The 21,977-nt window shown below is 33.5% G+C and overlaps 1 protein-coding gene and 1 long non-coding RNA gene across 2 annotated transcripts; both read right to left on the bottom strand.

Moving 5' to 3' along the window:
- Positions 1-3,383: 3,383 nt before the first annotated feature.
- LOC107863303 (pre-mRNA cleavage factor Im 25 kDa subunit 2) lies at positions 3,384-12,363 on the bottom strand. Its single transcript, XM_016709172.2, has 7 exons — positions 11,908-12,363; positions 11,268-11,313; positions 7,330-7,423; positions 7,156-7,229; positions 4,794-4,880; positions 3,966-4,076; positions 3,384-3,740 (listed from the first exon to the last, which is right to left on the bottom strand). The coding sequence occupies exons 1-7, from the start codon at positions 12,024-12,026 to the stop codon at positions 3,669-3,671; spliced, it is 603 nt and encodes a 200-aa protein (XP_016564658.1). The 5' UTR covers positions 12,027-12,363; the 3' UTR covers positions 3,384-3,668.
- Positions 12,364-14,418: 2,055 nt separating this feature from the next.
- Positions 14,419-19,422, bottom strand: LOC107866180. The gene is made up of 7 exons (XR_001672794.2): positions 19,041-19,422; positions 18,662-18,865; positions 18,472-18,564; positions 18,284-18,392; positions 17,724-18,188; positions 15,125-15,267; positions 14,419-14,746 (listed from the first exon to the last, which is right to left on the bottom strand). It is a non-coding gene; the product is annotated as an uncharacterized LOC107866180 (long non-coding RNA).
- Positions 19,423-21,977: the final 2,555 nt, after the last annotated feature.

The following is a 21,977-nucleotide window of genomic DNA, read 5'->3' as shown; positions in this document are numbered from 1 at the left end:
AATTTCATTCAAATTGAGTAAATTAAGAAAGTATGATAGGGTTGATCAAAAATAGAGTTGAAGAGTGAATATTCAAACCTATGAAGGACCAAACCATTTATTCGAGAAAACAATATACAATAAGATCCATTAATATTTGTTGGTCCATTATCATAAGAGAATAAGTGAACATTGTGAAATCGTACAAACAGATTAGGAATCTAGATAATGTTATAAGTTATTTGTTGAAAAAATGATAATAAAAAATGAGAGAGTGAAAATTGACTATTATTGAGACTTTACTCAAAATATTTTCCTTGAAGCAAAAATATTTTAAATTTATTAAAAAATATACTATGTCTAAGATCGTGCAAAAGAATACAAAATCCATTTTAAAAGAAAAATCTCTATTAAGACAAGAAAAGAGAAGGGGAACTCCTTTCTTCCTTTGATAGGAGGATGCAAATTAAAATACTTAATATAAAAGAATTTAAATTTCAAGTTAAAATTTTACAAAGAAGCTTCATGTGCATAACTCTAAAACATATCATTCATTAATTCTTCGTTTTTCTAACCAAATTTGAAAGTAAGTCACTAAACTAATAATAATTATGTTAAATATACATTTTCTTTTGTAATTATATGAATTTTTTTTTTACAAATTAAATCAAATACAGACCACAATATTATCTAATATGCTCAAATAATTATATTATAATATAATATTATTTGCATGCGGATACTAACTTTTAAAAAAATATATTTAAGTTTAATGTAATTAATGATATTAAGTTCAATATTTTAATAGTTATTTTTCGTATTGCATAAATATATTAATTTCAAATATGTGAACGATATTGAATAAATTTTTTATTATATAAAATCAATAAGATAATAATTTCTATAATTAATTTCATTTAATATCGACCACGCATCGCCTGGGTACTAATATTAGTTTGTTTAATGAGGTTTTTGTGCCATTTCCTTTATAAAAGGAAACTATAGCTTCTTTTAAAATACGTTCTATGTTATCATACGCTAGATGTTAGAACTGAAGATGAAATTATAAGCCCTCCACCCCCTCGTCTCTGGATCTCGTTTTCATTGTTTCTCTTCTTCTTTAATTCCAACTTAATTTCGAACTTATGTTTTTTCAAATAATATGTTAGCTAAAGGTTGAATAGAATGTATATAGAAACTGTATATTTGTTGTATAGTATGTGTCTATATATAATGTTTATATAATATGTATCATTATTCTATAAAAACGTATCTATCACAATCAAATATGTATGAAAAATGTACAATTGTTGTATAAAATGTATATATTTATTATATATATTCAACCGAACAAGTAGATTACCATTTGTATGTTTTAAATAGGTATTGTCTTTAATGTATGGATATGAAGTGTATGTTGTATATGAATGTATATAATGGGTATTATGTGTGCGTGCGAAGTCTACCAATTAAAATGTATGTAATGTGTATATATATTGTCAAAAGTGTATATGAAGTGTATATGAAAATTCTACTAATAAAAATCTATATAATGGTATTATGTATGTATGTAAAGTGTATAATGAATGTATAAATTCTATAATATATGCATTGTGTAATTAGTATATCACTTCTGACATCAAGATATGGATTGTGTACACTCTACCCTCCCTAAATCAATTTTGTAGGAATATTTTGGATATGTTGTTGTGTTGTATATTTAATTAGTGTATATACATTATAAATTGAGTATATATTAATTATAAATGTTTTAGACACGAAGTATACAAAACAAAAGCCGTGAGGGATCATTATCACCTTTTTTCTATTTTATCTCCATAATATTTGGTGGGGGGGAGAGGATGAGAGGGAGACAGATAAAAAAACAACAAAATTGTATTTGATTTCTAAAAGGAAAAGAGTAGCAACTAAAAAAATAGAAAGGATTACATTTTAAAAAAGCCTTTTTAAAAAAAAAAATAGCTGCAAAAAGAAGAGATTACAGAAAAGGGGGAAAAACAACGAAATTCAACAAGAAATTTCAGTCAACAATGACTACAAATTGAAAATGAAATACTGGGTCATTCAGTTGGCATTATTTTGATCATTTTTGTCCTTATCTCTAATATTAAAAGTTGTATACAAGTATCAATACCTATAGAAATGATGACCATTATTAGACTTAATGTCCGTCTCTATCATGGTATCAGAGCTCATATTTATCATATTTCTTAGTTTACCTTATATGAAATCTTATGCTACATTATTTACGCTTTAGATGTTAAATCCTAAGCGTATTGAGCGTTAAATTTCATATCAATTTGAAATTCAAGAATGAATCTCTTTATATGATCTTGAATAATCTTCTATCATATGTGCGAGGTTTCGAATTAAAGTCTATTTATCTGATGCCCCAATTGAAGCAAGGCAAATAGTGGGTCCCGTTTCAGTGAATGATCAAAACGTACATTGGCAAGGATTTAATGAATCGTATTAGTTTAAACTTTTGCCATTGGAAGGGTATATGAGTTAACCAAATCCTTGGTTTGGAAGTTTGACTTTTATCACTGTCAATATAAAAAAAAATTTCCAAACGTGCGAGAGTGTTGCGATAAGAAAACGTAAGAAATATGAACAGGGCATTCCTCCCGCCAGCCTTTATAGTAGGGGCGCATGGTGAAATATATAGACGTTCAATCTTGCTGCTGCTAGTTGCGCGGCCTTAATTTTGGACTGATCTGAGACTTCAATTGATCCCGCGGCCTTAATTTTGGACTGATCTGAGACTTCAATTGATCCCTCTATACTTCGATCCACACAATTAATCGATTAAGAGGCTAATCTAGTCCCTTTAAGTTCTCTTTATATGATAGCGTAAGATGTGACCTCTGAAATGTGATGTCATAAGCAAAGCTACGAGGAAGCAACTAGAGATAGAGCTGTCCTTTGCACCCCAACCATGAGAAGTCGAGCAAAGCAAAAAAATGGGTGAAGGAGCAATTGATTTATGCTAAAGTGACACGTATACTGCATATGTTCTGTACCAAGTAAATGGTGGATTTTGTAAGGCTCGAACTTCAACGCCTCTCGTAAAATTACATTGCAATTAACTAAATTACTAGTCTCGACAAATCTGTACATGAAATTCATTTATCTAAGGAGAAAATGTAAGATAAAGCCTTTACATGAAAGAGAAATGAAATTATACAATTCTGGTTTCATTGATACTTGACGCTAAGACAAATTTATGTTTCCAGAATTTTTCATGCTGAAGCCTATACAAGGGAGTCTTCAATGGAGTGATGTAAATGACCTGGATCTCATGCTGAGTATACACTCAAACTCGAGAGGCAGTATCATTGTGAGATCACTAAGTACAGTTCTGTCCAAGAGCCTCGGCAAAATAATGAAATGTGGCAGCACTATTCCATCTAAAACAGCAACGAGCAAATATTGTACATTACAACAGAGGCAATCATAGCTTTCAACAATACACCTATAATGTCTATAAGAAAGAAGCCAGTCGAAAACAAATAAACATCCACGAAAGTCGGTAGATGTGCCTACTGGAAAGAAAGAATCACAGAGAAAATAAGGCTATCATTTCTCAAAATAGGAATTCAAGTAAAAATCTTGTCTTTTACGATTGTATGCGAGGAGGAGCTCCTGAATGTCCATAACCTCCTAATCTATGGGTGGATCATGTTGAACTGGAATCTGGAAAGCTGTTGAGGAATCGTGGATATCACAGGTCCATATCTCTGCAATGAGATGTGAGCGCATCAATAGAATGATAGACATGCATCAAGATGGTTTACGCAAATTCATTTGAAAAAAAGGAAAAAAAAGACGGTTTACAAAAATGGTGTGGGTTACAGGAACTTGAGGCTGCCACCAGTTGGCACAACACTGACTGCTAAAGGATTTCTAGGTACTCTACTTGGGAAAATATCTTGTGATGCAATAGAGCAGATTAATGATTATACCTGAACATTGTCATAAAGTTCAAACAATGGCACTGCGAGAAGCTTCAGATTTTTTGGGACAGCAAAGTACTCTCTTTCAGATAGATGAACAACGAAGAGCTTCTTACACTCCTGCATGGCCCAAAAAAAATAATACAAAAGAATCACTCACCAAAAGAGGAACTGAGTAACTAAGGCTCTATTCGGAAAAATATGATGATTTAACTTTCATATTCAATTATCATCAGGAGTGACAAAATTAGCCGATGGAAACATGAACCATCCAAGTTTCAGCGGGTCATTTATTGGCTAAGCCTTTGATCCACCCAATTCAGCCCATCTAAAAGTTGGGCTGACATGTAGCCCAAAGAGACCTATGAGAAACCTTCTCAAACTATTTTCAAAATGACTTTTTTTCTTGTTTGATATGTTATATATAGACACAATAAAGGAAAAAAAGTTTATTTAGGTGCTTAAAAGAGTTTAAAAGAACAAAGAAAGAAAACAAAAACTTAGTACTCACTCCGTTCGCTTTTACTTGTGACTTATTCGTATTTGGATTTTCATTTTTACTTGTCATTTTTGACATATCAATAAAAGACAACTTTAGTTTTCCTATTTACCATTAACATTAATTGTTTTTTCTCCAAATTAATTTCAAGACACAATAGTGAACATCATTTAATAGGGGTACTATAATAAAATAGCCATGTCATTAACTATTTTTCTTAATGGGTGTGCAAGTCAAAATGTGACAAGTAAAATGCAAACGGAGGGTGTAAGAATTAGGTGAGTTGGGTTATGACTTATGACCTGCTTTGTAGCAAAAGAAGAGGAGATTAGGCATACCTTGGGTTTTGTTATGTGTGGAGGGCAGTATGGATACATTATAGTTTCAAAATTTGGCCTCCACCAGATGGCCACACACTCACCTATCTGCATATATAGAAGCGAGATACAGCAAAAGGCATTAACTAATATTTATAAGAATGGAGAAATAGATAAAACACTTGACTGACTATCAATGTCTTGATAAACAGAATCTTATGGGAAGCTATGAAAGATTGTAAAGAGATTAATTAAATAGAAGTGGCTTCCGTCAGGTAAATGATAAGTTCAAAATTTGGGAACACACTAACTCTCAAGATGAACAACTAAAAAAAGATCACTAAATCATTCAGGGCCAAAAGCACCACCAACAAAAAAAGGAGGGGGGTTGGTACGTCAGCTTGACTCATTTTGACATTAGCTCATAAATAAACCAACTATTCCCCATTAAAACATAGTAACAGACTAACAGCCATGACAACATAACCTTGACTGTATCAGATTTGTTAGTATTTAAGAACAGAATTCTCTTGCATAATGCACTTAGCCACTTACAGCTAACAATACAAAACAGGTCAACGACAACGCGACCAATAAAAAAATTTTATGCCATCGTGTAGCTGCTAAAGCAGGCAGAAATGATAGTAGACAAGTTTTCAGGTGTAAACTTCAATGTTACCATTCACTGTTCAGCAAGCTTTCACTTTTATACCATTCGAAAGATGCACAAAATCATCCTCATTCCATTTCTATCACATCATAGATATACAGTTGAATAAACATTCATGCAATGAAGCATGTTAGATACCTTCACCCCAAATACTTTTTATTTGAACCACCAAGAAATCCTCAAGGGACAACTGGAGTATAATTCAAAACTCAGTAGATAATGGCCCCGCCCATCTATGCTTCTCCACTTAAATACCACGCTTTTGCATGCGGCAAAGTTCAAACTCGTGACATAAGCTTAACCCACACATCCTGTGTTGCACTCTTACTACTAAAAGTCATTGGTATCCTTCAACCCATCCTTTTTTCTCCTTTATCTTCCTCCCACGTACGACAATGGGAGGAGACTCGGAACGCTTTCCTAGCGACAGGGTTAGAATAGGAATCAGCTCTTAGCCCGTTCTTATTTGTCTTGATGATGGATGAATTGACACGGCATATCCAAGGGGAGGTATGTTATTTGAAAATGACATAATAATGATTGACGAGATACGCAACAAAGTTAACGATAGGCTAGAGGTTCAGAATCAGACCTTGGAGTCTAAGGGGTTTAGGTTGAGCAGGAGTAAGACAAATAACTTGAAGTGCACGCTTAGTGACCCGACTCACAAGGAAAATGTGCAAGTGAGGATTGACACAAAAGTCATCCTATAGAGAGGGAGTTTCAAATAGAGTCAATAATCCAAGAAAATAGGGAGATTGGTTATGATCTTACACATCGCATTGGAGTAGGAAAATAAAATGGAAGCTAGCATCTGACGTCTTGTATGATAAAAATGTGTCACCCCAACTTAGGTAAGTTCTATGGAGTAGTGATTAGATCAGCTATGTTTTATAGGGCGGAGTGTTAACCGGTCAAGAACTCGCACATCCAGAAAATAGAAGATAGAGTAGCGAATATGAGAATGTTGAGATGAATGTATGGACATATTAGGAAAGATACGACCAGATATGAGGATATTCAGGACAAGAAGGGAGTGATCTCTGGTGGACAAGATGAGGGAAGCAAAACTGAGGTGGTTTGGACATGTGAAGAGGAGATGCCCTGATGCCCCAGTGAAAAGGTGTGAAAGGTTGGAGTTGGCCATGGTGGGTATGAAGGGAGATAGAACTAGAACGAAGATGAATTGGGGGGAGATGGTTAGACAGGGCATTGTTCATCTGCAACTTACCGGGGACATGGGCTTAGATGGTAGGATATGAAGGTCAAGAATCAATAGAAGGTTAGTAAATTGTGAAGTATTGGCTAGTTTTTCCCAGTGGCAATATTGTTAGTACCTTTCTTTTATCATATTCTGCAATTTTATATAACCACATGTTATTTCCCTTTGCTTCGATATCATATTATTTGTTGTTGCTAAATGCTACTATTCTTTTTTCTATTAATTTGTCATGGTTTCTTCACTACTTCTTCAATATTGTATGTCCTTCTCATCACCGGCTTGGAACTGTTTTACTTGAGCCAAGGGTCTTACAGAAACAACTCTCTATCTTCCTGAGGTAAGGGTAGTTTCAATAAACAATACCCTCCCTCCCAAGACCCCATTTGTGGTATTAGAATGAGTATATTACAATGAGTATATTGTTGTCGTTGAATTTTCCTCCCATAGAAAAGAAAAGACACTACCAAAAGGGGAAATACTTAAAAGCATACCTGCCAATTTGGCTGAAGGCCAGGAGAATTAGCTGCAAGTTTACTAGAGAGTTTCCTTTTCAAACCCTCGATTTCTGCACACACAAAAAATAGAGAACAGAAATGCTAGTCTCCCATGTTGAAGCTTTGGTAAAAAATTTATGAAATACAGTGAAAAGCAAAAACAAAACATACCGTTCTCTCCTGGTTTCAAGCGTCCACCTGGAAGTTTGCAGAATGTGTTCCCAATTTGCAGAAGGAGGATGTGAGGATGATTGTGTTCTTGTACCTGTAAATTCAATCAAGCGGAATTGCACATCATCCTAATTTTACTCCATAGAATTGAACTCTTTTTGAAATGAATCCATAGAATCGAACTCTAAAAATCACAAAACCTACTACTTTTTTGATGAAGTAAGAATATTAGTAACATAAGGGCATTTAACTAGCCGTATATAAGAAGTATACCAAAAAGTAGAAAATCTTACACAAATACATGATTTTCTACGAAAGCCGCTCAATCATCTATACAACCAACTTCTAACTAAACGACCCGGCATTTGTGCCAAAATTTAGTCAATTACCAGGTATAAATCGCCTCTTGTATTAAAATAGATTTTGTATCTACGTCTGAAGATTCATTATGAGATATAGTAGGCGTTGGGCCAAGAATACCCAAAAAAATCACTTTATTTGGAATTTTTGAAAGTTGGAGTCGGGTTGTGTTTGGCCATAGTTTTTGCAGTTAATATTTAGAATTCAAATATATTTTTTAAAGAAATATAAAATATGATTTGAACATGGAGTATAATTTAAATGGAGTTATTTCATGAAAATAAAAAATAAGATTTTTTTGGAAAAAAATAAATTAAAAAATGAAATAAGGAAAAGTGAAAAAAGTAAAAACAAGGTTTTGGTTGTTTTCCAAATTCCAACTATAACTTTAAGTTGTATATGGAATTTTCATGGCCAAACACTATTTTTCAAATAAAGTGAAATAATTTTTAGGAAAATACTTAAAATATTCATGGCCAAACGGATATTAAAAAATGAATGTGTCAATAGTGTGAACTATCTTTTGAAACAAGTGAAAGAATACACAACCACCAGATGATCTTAAGTGGATTAGTACTCCTTTTACAACTGTAGACAGTTCGAAATAAAGTTTAAACTTAAGTTGCTTGAGACCTATTCTTTTTCCTCCCACTAAAAGAGCTTGAGACCAATTGATAGAGTAGATAAAACAAAGTTATAAGGAAGCAAGGATGAAGTTGAGTGTTAAAACGGAAGATAAAGTTCTAGCTGAAGAGGAAAACGTGAGCACATCTGTGGTAAGGTAATGGAAATTAGTTTTTTCCCTGTTTCAACAATTGCAAGGGGAGACTGGATGTTGGTCTGATTCCTTTTTTTTCCTTTTGACATACGTTGAGAATTAAATCAGTTTTCCGCACACCTTTTGATCCAGAATTAAAAGCTCAATAATCAGGTCGAACTAGGACATTTTCAAGAAACAACCTCATGACTCATGAGATCCTTATTCAAGACATATAACTTTATTTTGTAAGAAAAGAGAGCATCTGTTCTCTCCCACACTCTCTTCTTCTTATAGTTGAGATTTTCTTCTCGTCCTGCTAATTTTTTTCCACTACTTTCTTCTTTAATGTTGAATCCTAATTCCAGACATTTTGTCGTCTACAAGCAACCTGACTCTGTACTAAATTTGAATATAATCCAACATCCCTGAAGTGAACAGATCGCTAGCAGTTTTAGAAGTTCTAGGTGCACTTTGTAATCAACCTAAAATAAAATGTCTAGCAGCCAACTTTTCATACATCTGAAACCAGGAACTGTAACACGACATACAAATTCTAATTTCTTTTCTTTTTTTTCAGGTACGGAACACTATATACTAATATAGTATTGTAACTTCTTTCTTACTATAAACAATAAAGAAGTTAGATGATGAAGAAGCAAGCTATATAAGTCATTAAATGGAAGCCAGCCCAATGAATGAAGTGCCCTCTGTGACACCTATACTGACCAAGATAGCTGAAGAAACAAAGGTCAATGTTCAGTAACCATTGTCCAATCCACTGAACAATGCAGAAGAATTCCTAGTGAGCAATACGATTCTTCTCCTCCCCATTAGCTCGTATAAAAACCAGTTTAAAAGGATCTCTTTCTCCTTAAAAAGATTTTTTTTTCCTCAATCGAAGTAAACTCGTTGAGAAAGTTATATTGCTTCACTATTTACTTCACCTCTCTCCTGAAAGAACTTCTCCACGTACCCCCATATTCCACTTTATACGATACTTAGCATTTAGGGAGTCAAATATCTGTCTTTGACTACAACATTTAACGTTTCAAATATCTTAAGTTGTAACCTAGACTACCTTTTAATTTATGTTGCTCGGACTCGGGTGCGGGTGTCCGATACGGGTGCGAATCTAGAGATCGGATCCTTCATGATCCAAATTTTAAAATTCGGTGATACGGATCCAGGTATGATACGAGTGGATGGATTCGGCTAAAAACAATTAAATTACTAATAATAGAGTTATAAAACCTAAAATATAGATATTATGTAGAATATTTAGGAGAAAATATTGACCAACCGGAGAATCCCGGAAGGAGATAACAGGATAAGGATTAGGAAAAGGAGTGACATTGAAGTTTCTATATACAATGTATTCCATTTACTTCAATTTCACCTCAACTTTTGTTTTGAACCGAAATCATTGAATCCAGAGGCGGATCTAGGATTTAAAGTTTATGGGTTCCTATGGGTAAAATATAATTTAATATTGTGGTTGACGGGGTTAGAACCCATAACCAGAAGCCTACAAAGCTTTAGCAATATCCTTGTCTACCACTAGACTAATAACACACTTCATTAATGGATTCCCAGCTTTAAATTCTTATATATTTACTAGATTTCTCAATATACAAGATCTGCACGAAAGTTAAAGGGTTCCCAAGAACCCCCACCTATCCCCCTAAATCCGCCCCTGATTGAATTTGTTCGGAATTTCTGTGTCGATTTTGGTCAAAGTATCCTAATAAGTTGACCAATCGGGTACGATTCCCACACTCACACCCATGTCGTGTCGACATGGGAGCGGCACCGAAAGTGAAGAGTCCGAGCAACGTAGCTTTTAATATAATTTCTAAATATCCAAATTTTATTTCAATGAGATTAAGAAATTGATGTTTGAATTGAAATTGAAAATTAGAAGGTTTGGTGTTGGTGCTCTAGAAACCCCCCAACCCCACCCCACGGCCCACCCCCCTCTTCGTTCATTTTTAAATGGAGTAAAATTTATGAGATTCAAATGAAATATTTGTTAGAAGATTGAAAGATGGCAAATAAAACTATAGGAAGAGAGAGGCTTACTGAAATCAGTGTATTTCCCTTTAGCATGATTATGCATATAAAGAGGCCAAGAGAACTTCAAAATCTGGAAAGCTACTATCCAGTTAACGAGTTCTTACGATTGGTAGTTGTACTGACGTGAACGAAAGTAACTATTCATGGATAAATACATGTATATAAATCTCCTAGAACACGGGAAACTGATCTGGAAGTACATGATCGTTTGCACAAAGGAGCTACAAATATGGCAGCTAATGCAAATGAAGAAATATTATGAAACAGACTGGAAATTCATTCCCATTATGAATCTTGTTTTCTTAGTCAAAGCAAACCTTAGACAGATAATGTAAGAATCATATACTTCCAGTACTATTGCTTAGACATAGATCCCAAAAATCTTACGCAAACAATTGCATACAAAAGGTATGCAAGAATACTGACAAGTTGACAACCACGTCATGTCAGAAAAAATTAGGCTAAACAAGGACTAAAGATCTTAATATCAACTAAACAAAAAGTACAACTACTGCATCAGAGCCAATATTCGAATCAAGCACATCTGAAACTCATTTATTGCAGCTTTACGACAGCTAATGAGTTCCTAGAAACTCGATGCGGCAAAAGAAACATAAATAGTAACAATCTAGGGCAATGGCTAAAAAGGTAAGCATTTGTAGCTATCAACCAGTAAATGATCATTTTTCCTTGGATGGAAAATAGGCACATAATATAAATTGAGACAGATGAAGCAAAAGCATACCAAGAGAATTCCTTCGACACTAGTCCTCATGCCCTCCTTCATATAGCTGCAGCAAAACCACATCATAAACTTGCTAAATTCCAAAAAAAAAAAAAAAAGGTATAATACATAAATATGCCTTTTAACTAGGTCTCAACTAGCATCTACGCACTCCAACTTTGAGTGTACACAAGTAGGCACTTAGACTAGTGTTAGCCTTGGTAAGAGGTGGCAGGTATCACGAGAATTTAATAGCAGTGCGCGAACGCTGGCCTCGACACCACGGTTATAAAAAAAAACAGCATAAAATTGAGCAAATAGACAAAAACATCCTACGAGGCAAATCTCACGCGATTTGACATGTAAGACGCGTGCATCTCACGAGATTTACCACATAAGACACATGTGTCCTTTATACAACGTTATAAAGTGTTTATTGTAGTACTTGCTGAAAAGCACGTTGATGTATTATGCCAAAACCAAAACACATTTTGTTTAGCTGTTTTACGATAGTAATCAAAATATTTAGCAGTAAAACCAGTACGATCCAGTTTCGTAAGGGTTTTACCTAGGGTTTAAGGAATTTTGATATAGTAAAAACAATCTATCACAATTTCAATTAAGAAAAAATAGGGAAAAAAAGGTATAGAAGAAATTATACTTGACTTTCATACGAGCAAGGCGATCGGCAACGGAGGTGTCCTTCTCCATTTTAGGTTCCTTAGTACCAAAGGTATAGCTGGACAGTGGATATGTGTTCACAACCGAAGACGTTACCATTTTTGCTTCCTCTTTGTGTGATTCGCTGTGAAAATGACGAGGGATTAGATGTCGCCGATGAGAAGAGTGGGCGAGATGGGGGGGAGACGTTGGGTGGGAGAGTGTTCACCGGGAGAATATTTGTATTTTCAGATTTTCCAACTTGACTAAAGACGGGTTACGGGCCTTAGTTGATCCATTTCAATTTCCTTTCTTCTTCTTTCTAGAAAAAATTAACTGAAAAACAACTTTTTAACTTCCAAAACTACTACAAATTTCTTCACTTTAAAAAAAATATTACAAATATTTCAATATCTACTATTTTTACTAAAAACTGAGGTACATGTTAAAGACCCCCTTATCCTACGGCTTACTTTACCAAATTAATAACTATTTCCTCTTCATTCTATGTCATTATTTCTACGGCGGTTTCAATTCCATTTTTTTTTTTGTAATTCAAAATTTTAAATCAAGGTAAATTTTCCTCCTAAAATCATATTCAATTTCTTTCAATTTTATCTGACGATTTTATTTCAAAAAGCAATAAGTTAGCCCTGTTTCCTCTAATCTTATCTAACGATTCTATTGGAAAAAAATAACGTACTGTGTTGAATTTTTTTTTTCAAATTATTATCCAAAACCTAGTGTTTATATTGTCTTATCCCTCGGTACATTGGCTTCAAAGCCCTCTCTGCGAGTTTTTTGTAAGTTCTTTTTCCCCAATGATTGATATGTGTCTTTTGTTACTTAACTCTTAAATGTCTATTAGATTTTTGAATCATGTCCATGCGTGTTTTTATGATTGCTATTTTCTGCTTTAGTAACTTGTAGGTTCATACGTAGCATGGCTACGGCACTTAAATGCGTTAGACAAGTGTTGGATTCAATATTTCTTGTATCTCTTGTTCTCTATTTTTGTTGTTATATTATCTATTGTTTTTTAAATTTTAGTGAAATAGGCATATCAAATATACATGTTAGTAAGCTTAAAGATATATATTGTGTACGAGGTTATTTTGTATGTATCTTACACTATTTTTTATTTTGATTCAATTATTTATACCAAAGATACATATTATGTAAAACAATAGATTCATTTTAAGTTTTTTTGTATATTTGATTTTGTGTTATTGTGGATTTATGTATCTCTTGTTATTTCAAATCTGTAATTTTAGGCTTAGATACATATTTGGATATACATGATACTTTTTTCAATATCTTGTATCTCGTGTTATCTGTTTAAGTTTTATATGTAACTCTTGTTTTTAAGTTTTAGTAAAATCCGCATACCAAAGATACATGTTAGTAAGTTTAAAGATACATATTGTATATGAGGATATGTTATATGTATCTTGCATTATTTTATTTTTTTGGATTTAATTGTTTATATCAAAGATACATATTCTGTAAAACAATAAATATAATTTACTACAATTTAAGCATTTTCTATTCCTGATACTGTGTTATTGTAGATGTATCCATCTTTTGTTATTGCCTATATATATTTTCTTGATGTTCATACTTCTCTATATTTTTCTTTGCAAGTTTACCTCATATGTAATGATGAGGTCTCACGCACTAATGTCACCAAGGATCTATAGTTCTATGACACTTTGTATTAAACCAAATTATTGTATTGAAAGCAATCAAAGATTTATTGAATATGTCAAGAAAAATGTACAAGTTTTCCATTAACATATTCTACTGACATAAATTCTATTTGAATTGAGATGTATGACCTTCATGTATGTTTATTGAGTATCTTTATATATGAACTTTCACTCTATTTAGAAAATAAACTACTTTCGTTTCTAATCTGATCAAAAACGGATCCAGAATTTTGAATGCTCGTTGATAAGAATAGGCTCCTGCTTTTACAAACTTATGCAAATTGTTAAGTATCGCATTGTAAAAGTTCTATAGTCAAGAGGTAAAACAAAAATAATGTTGGCAAATTGCTAAGCAGGAAAACTCAAGATTCATTAGAAATTAAAATTTTTTAGTAGTAAAGTTTGTAGAATACAAAAAAAAACACTGATTCTGATAACTTATGATCCTTAGTAAGTCTTTTCAAGTTATAGCACATAACAATGCTTCTTTGAATTTAAAACAAGATTGGGAATATACGATATGATGGACTTGAAAACCTAAAATGAAAAACAAAAGAAACTTTTTATAAAAGAAAATATTGTAGTCGAAAATAATGTTCGAGCCAATTTGCACGCATCATGAATATTTCATGGGATAGTTGCTATTTACCAGCAACACAAATACCAAATAACTCTATCCACCAAAGCTTGAACGGATCAATATAAAAATCATCTAATGTTTTGACATTTTATAATTCTAAGTGAGTTTTTTCATGTTATAGAACAGAACAATGCTTTCTTGAATTTCAAGGAAGAGTTGGGGCATATACAATAGGATGGACTTGTAAAACCTAAAAAGAAAGAATAAGATAAATTCTCTACAAACAGAAGATAGTATAGTACAAGTAAAAGGCAAAAATAACTTTTTCCTTCTCCTTTCAGCTGAATCACGTCCAATTTATGTTGCTCGGACTCTTTAAAAATGGTGTGTGCATGTCTGAAAATCCGGCAAAATCGAGACATCAATTTTTTAGATTCCAGTAACATAGTCTCCGATCAATATGACTATATCCACTTAAAGAGGTTAGTCCTCCGCCGACACGATGCCTTAAATATCCATATACAATCCTCCGAACGACATTTAGGACATAACTGAAATCACATACAAAAAAAATTCATAATCTGTTACAAAAAATTAGGTGTATTTTAATGTACTAAAAAAATTAATGAGAGATACATACACTGCACCATCGTGCACAAAAAATAATGAGAGATACATATACTGCATAATCTTTCGTATGTTTATATCACTAAAACTAAAACATCGCGAGATACATATTTATACACAATCAGATTACCAGAGATACAAGAACATGAAAAATGTATCATGTGTGGTAAAATATTTATCTTGGCCAACTTAACATAACTACAAAAGTGTTACGTAAAACAATAATCGATTTTTTGTTAGATACATAATCTATTAAACAAGAGATAATCAACTACTTCTGATACGTTAAACAAGATACATACCTTTTCTTGTCCAATCTTCTTGCATGGAAATTGAAGGAATGCTCAATGGCATATCTTGCCATTAAAATTAGAGTACACTTGTCTTTGTAGATTTGCCCAACCTTAACTTCACTATTTTTACAATCTGTAATAATCTTGCTCCCCTTTATATCGAACAATGACAAAGGAGCAGAACAATTAGAATTATAACTAGGAAAACTTTCATAAAATAATAAGTTACAGACTCCATGAAAAACAAAACCCTAATGGGCCAATCGACGGCGACTCCGACGGAGCAGCCGAAAACTCCACTACAACCTTCATCATCAGCCACCAACGATAGCGGAGTTACTCAAGAATTTAGAACAACAGAAGAGTTGGTAGCTAAAACTTTAATAAAATCAAGAAAAAAAAAGTCGTACAAATAGTTTGGAAACTAATTATGAAAGAAAATATGTTTAAAAAGTTGGAATAATAAATAAATTACCTTTTTTCATGAAATTTTATTGAGTTTTTACCATAATTAGTTAGGTTAATTGCTATATAATGCTAGTTAGTCGTTACATTCCTTAACATATGTTAATTAGTTTAACTATTATATGTATCTATAGGATATATTCAACATAAGTTATAAGTATCATCAAAGGCTAAAAGTTGAAATTTTTTGAAATTTAAAAAATAGTTGAAATTTTTGGTAAATATCAGTAAACATGTCGTTATATAGGTAATTTTCACTTCTTTTTAATGTCTTGCTAAGAGCTTCCATTTTTTGTTATCCTGGTGATACAACACTTCACGGTCCTGAAGACTTTCCATGACTAGCTTTATTATTGCTAATAATGTATCATAGCGAGACTGTTTGTTTTTTAAAACCTAGTGACACTACTGAAAATTACCCCTATGATGACGGTTGTAAAACCGTTGCAATAGACAACAAAACACAAGTTTTCCACCAGCTAGTGTCGCATTAAGCCAATGTGATCGATCTCTTAGGTCAAGTCTATTTCATCAATTTCGTTACCACCATCTTCTTTGTCATGAACAGCTACAACAATAAGAAAAACAAATTTAAAGTTGAGCAACAAAGTACACAACAAGAACAACAAAAGTTGGAAAAGATCAAATAGAACTTGGTCAATCAAATCAAGGATTTATGTGCATCTGTGAATCTAGTCACATTTCAATAACATAGGTCGCTATGGGAAAAACTTACCACAGAACTAGATCCACTATCATTAACTTGAGAATTAGATAAGATTAGTAATAAAAGTAGCTTATCTAGCAAACTATATGGCTTCAAGCGCGTCATCTCAGAAACAAGAGACAGTGATTCACAACGATACCTAAACAAATGAATAATGGACCAACAACATCTCAACCTAAAACTAATTGAGAAACAACATTTAGTATATACTAGATGTAAAACAAATGACATTTCAAAACATAACCTACGATCACATATCTATTTTCAGTGATTGCCATAACGCCTTCAAAGAGATGAAGATTGAAGAGAGTGTGAGGGCACATGTGAGAAAGAGAGTTCTAACACATTTTCCAACATCCAATGGCAAATACAAAACTAAATTTGATCAGCCTATCAAAATCTTTTTCTAAAATAAAGAAAGACCAGAAAACAAGCCATCCAATCTCTGCCCCAAGGGAAGTGTTTAGCAGATCTCAAAGTACGGCGGATAACGAGTTACACAACAAAGCTTAATTTACAATGCAAAGCAGAGTCGTTCTTTTTCTAAATTGAAGCTACCTAGATATTTGTTGACAAGTCAAGACACAAGCTCAACCATTATTTGCCACATGTTTACAAAATTAAACATGATCATGTCAGCACCTTCGCTCAGCATCTCGAGAAACTATAGTTAGTTATATTAGTGCTCCATAAGGATCAAATATTTTCTCCAATAACTTAGAGCTAGATAGTTCTTTATCTTCCTACAAAACACCAAAGGTCCATAAACTCTTGTAGCTGGACAGGTTGTCGATATAATATCTGAGGGCATTTCTGATGTTGAGTTAAAGCATTTGAAATTGATTCATTTGCATAAGACTGCAGCTTTATTAGAAGGGTCTGTTGTGATCGAGGCTATTTTAGGAGGGGCAAAAGATGAAGATGTGGAGAAGCTAAGGAAGTTTACAAGATGTATTGGGTTGTTATTTCAAGTTGTGGATGATATTGTTGATGTCACACAGTCTTCTCAGCAATTGGGGAAAACAACTGGGAAGGACTTAGTTGTTGATAAGGTAACTTATCCAAAATTGATAGGTATTAACAAGTCTAGGGAGTATGCTGAGGAGTTAAACAGAGATGCAAAAGCTCAGCTTGCTGGATTTGATCAAGAGAAAGCAGCATCATTGTTTGCTTTAAATCAACATCAGAAATGCAACCACAAATACCACTCCAATTCAGAACACTCTCTTACCAACCAACCACAACACTCCAATAACGCTCTCTTACCAACCAACAACAACACTCCAACAACCAACTCAGAAATGCACAAGACTCCACTCTACTAACTCATTTCTCTTAGTTACCAACCACAGATAACACTCCAATACAGTCAGCCACCATATGAAATAGAGTATAATTCAGAATTTAAATACTAACCTTGACTATTTTGAGTGGCTGCTAGTGTAGAAGTCGATTTCGTTGGTGAAGGAAAGGACAATGCCGCCAATATCTTCCGATCAATTATTCCTGCATTCTGAAGTTGAGCAATTACATCTGCTGCAACAACTTCTTGGACAATGCCGCCAGTATCTTCGGATCAATTATTCCTGCATTCTGAAGTTGAGCAATTACATCTGCAACAACTCTTCTTGTTGAATTGTTCTCTTTTGCTCCTCGATTTGATCCTCCACTTTTTGCATCCTTCTTGCATTTGTTGGACAACATCATTTGTGGCATTTAAAGTTTGTCCGGAGCTGCCATTTAATCTTTTCAAAGAAGTCTTTGTAACCCTCCTCCAAGCAGTCTTACATGTCTCGGATGTTCAGCACCGATGACGGTTGAAAATGCATCAACGGGCTGTTCATTTGCTCCCTATTGTGTTTCAATTTCCTCCATTTGAGTCTAATAATCATATATTCAAAAGCACATTCATGTAAGTAAAAATTAAAAATTGATCATTTATGTTAATATTAACTTCAAAAAGATAAGTTTCATACAATTTTACTGTTGGTGTCCTCATTAGACGACTTATACGTGCGATCAGGTTTTCTTGCTCTTGTGACCGCAAACATCTCCTTTAGAGACAGATTCCCCCTTCTTATTTTCCTATTCATATGATATTTAGTGAATATCAAAAACTATTTAAATGAATAGTTATAACTAAATAATAAACAAAAGAACACACCAATTTGTTCCGAACTAAAGCAAAACTCTTCTTTCCAGTAGTGTGTGGATTCACTAGCTTCTTCCAATTCTCGGTATTGGTTTCGGACATTTTCTGAAAAAAATGAATTAGTAACGTTAACTATAGTAATAAAAGGCTCCATCTGTAGGACTAACAGTAATATAATCGTAAACTGTGAAATACGTTTTACCTGGAATTTTTCGGACTTCCAATACATGAGGAGCTCTTTAAATTGACATTCTGGAACACTATCGGGCTTTTTCTTCAATCGAACAACATCATCATCATATGGATCGTAGTGATCTCTTTTTAAATCATCTCTATGCTTTCTCCAAGATTCTCGAATTCTTTCCAAAACCCAATGTTTTGCGGCATCAGGAAGATCATATTTTGCCTACAAGTTGATTCTATTCGGTTAAAAATAATGATATGTATCTTGATATTCAAATGTCAACAACAACAAAAAAAATAGATAAAGTTGGAAAATATAGCCACCACATTCATAGACACATAACCACTCAACTAAAAATATATCAAATATTCAGAACTCCTGTTTAGTATCCATATACCTCCAATCAAGTATATCCAATGGGCAAATATGCGTTTTCCTTGCAAATGTGCCTAGGAAGCTGCCCAACTCAGTTACAACATCATCTGTGGGACTAACAGGTTGGTTGTTCTGGTTTAATATGATTTTTTCTCTTGTTGGGCATGCAGCTTGTGCATTTGTGTTTTTCCTTTTGTTTTTCTAGTTGATGGCCCTTCAGCTATAAGAAAATAGAAGAAATTAGAGGTCATGAATGAATTTAATAAATTTCTAAGCTACATATTACCTTGCGCTTCAGAATGTTGGAGTGGCTGAATCTGTCATTTGGAAAGGTTCTTTTACATGTTGCTCATCCTCTGCATGCTGCTCCTCTACCATTATAGATTATTCAATTCATCTAGATGGTGGTGCTACTTGTGGCTGCTCTTGTTCAATTAACTTTAGAATATTCTGTTTCTCCGATTGTATAGCTTGAACAGTTTCCTTCATTGTTAGCAAACGTCATTTTCTATTTGTCATGGATGTTAATGATCCAGGTTTACTAAATGTCCTGTTTTTTGCTCTTTTGTTATTTGTTAAAGGCTCTTGTTGATTCAATTTTATATAAACTTGTATAAATTTAAGATGGAACAAGAAAAATTGATGAACATATAAGACAACCAAAATTGAATAAACCGAAAGGATAACTAAAATATGTAACTATAATCATCCCTAACCTACCTCGTGTACTATGCCCTTACCTTGAGGATCCTGTTGCAGCCCCTTTATGGTATTCCCCTTGTTGTTCCTTGGCAAACTCCTCAAGCAATTGACATTGTCTTGGTGTCAAGTTTCTGCACCCACTTATATACATGTTCTCTTTACAGCCAAACGACATACGAACCCACTGTTTAGTTTCAGGAGTAAAAACAATCTGGAATATTCCCAAGCACAAATCAAAAGAGCACAACAACTACATTCCGTATAGATTAGACAAGCTTTGGAACTTACAGCTACGAAGAAACTTGAATAATTAGGAGCTGGAAATTATAACCTTCATCCCCAACACTATGGCAGAGTTAAATAATTTAAATATGGAGAGGGGCAGATTGTCATGGAAGGCTGATAGCACTGGTATATTCTCAGTAGTACAACATATAAGGAATTGAATATGAACCTGCAAAGGAAACAGAAACACCAATGGAAAATAGAATCATGTCACGGTTTGTACTTTCAGGCAAACCAAGCTGCACAAAAATGAGGGAAGCGGCAACACTAAGTTTTTATTGAGATAGAGAAGGAGAGAGAGATTAGAACCTAAACTTTTCCTGGGGAAACTTGAAGTTATAGATTGCTTAAAGACAATGCATAAAGATGAATACTGAAATTGAAGAAGAAATAAAAAAACTTAGCAACACAATTAATCCCAAAAGAAGAAAGAGATACCAAAAAGAAAGACTTCACAATGTGTCCAACAACTCTTAGCACATTAAAGAAACAACTAAAATATAGCAAACAGAGTCTAATATAATACTTACCACTACAAAGAAATTTTAAACAAGTTCAAAATATCTTAATTTTGTCAGTCGTCAGCTTCCATCTAATCCCAATCGGTATCATCAATGTCATCCTCCTCTTCTGATGTTTCTACATCTTCTGAATGTTGGACAAGGGAAGGCACATCAATGATATCAACAGGGAGATCGTCTCTCGACCATCTGATATCAACATCGGCTACTCTTTCTGATGAACCAATGTCATCATTAGGCTTCCTCCAAAATGTTTCTTCAATATTAGGACAACTTTCTTCCTCCAAATCATACAAATAAACAGGGACTTTATTTTTTGCATAGTAAATCCCTTTCTCAATTGGATCTTCCACATAAAACACTTGATGCACTTGTGATGCTAGTACAAAAGTGTCATCTATACTGCATTTTCTATTGAAATTTACGCGAGTCAACCCATATTCATCTACTTCGTTATGAAACCAATCACATCTAAATAGTACAACACTAAAGCAACTCCAGTAATCTATCAACCCCAGTAATCTATCTCGATGATATCTTTAATAACTCCATAATAGATTACCATTCCATCAACGGGATTTGGGTCTCTAGCACTAGCAAAACTATCTGTTGTTGCTGACAAAGTCACTCCACTATTTTGAATCTTGCCTGAGATGTCCCGTGTCATTATATGAAATTGATATCCATTAATGAAATATCAAGTATATCTTTTAGCCACAAAATTAGGCCCTATAGCTAGCCATCTTAAATGATTTGGCACTTCAATATTTTAACTTTTTTCTTAAACCAATCACCAAATTCTCAACTATGAATATGTGTTTTTACCCATGCATTTCCTCTAGTACGATTATCAACTAAATCCTTATGCTCCTTGTCGGCATGTATTACAAATTAAATCAATAATGATCTAGATCAATAAAATTTAAACAGATAATGATATCATTTAAAGGAAGTTAAAATACAAATAATTATTTTATCTTACTTGATAAGTGTCTCTACTTGTTCATCTCCGGTATTAAACAACATATATCGATGTGCTTCAAACCACCGATGATTATCCAGATCAAAAGTCTTGCCTTTTCTTTTCTTTTTACTTCTGATTGGATGACCTGTCTTAGGAAATATAGGTGGAAAACTAGCTCCCTCTACTTGAATGTCCTCATCATCCGTTGTTGGATACCTACTGAATTTTGTCTTCACCCCATCATCTAGGTATCTCGAACAAAAGTTCAAACATTCTTCAGCCAAAAAACTTTCTGCTATTGATGCTTCAGGGGTATTTCGATTGTGAACAAATCTCTTGCAGTTACACAGATTTCTTTCAATAGGATACATATGACACAAATGAGTCGGGCCCCTAAACTTAATTTTATCTACTAAATGGATAGGCAAATGTGTCATTATATCAAAAAAGGTTGGAGGAAAAAACTTTTCAAGCTCACATTCTATAT

This window comes from Capsicum annuum, chromosome 3 (assembly GCF_002878395.1).
Source record: "Capsicum annuum cultivar UCD-10X-F1 chromosome 3, UCD10Xv1.1, whole genome shotgun sequence".
In the NCBI taxonomy this organism is placed as follows: Eukaryota; Viridiplantae; Streptophyta; class Magnoliopsida; order Solanales; family Solanaceae; genus Capsicum; species Capsicum annuum.
This window is presented reverse-complemented; position numbering and strand designations above follow the sequence as displayed.

Coding starts and splice junctions, on each gene's coding strand:
- LOC107863303 (XM_016709172.2), bottom strand. CDS start 12,026: ATGGTAACGTCTTCGGTTGTGAACACATATCCACTGTCCAGCTATACC. Junction 7,424..11,267: donor GTGTCGAAGGAATTCTCTTG/GTATGCTTTTGC, acceptor TTGAATTTACAG/GTACAAGAACACAATCATCC. Junction 4,077..4,793: donor CACACATAACAAAACCCAAG/GTATGCCTAATC, acceptor TGGGCCATGCAG/GAGTGTAAGAAGCTCTTCGT.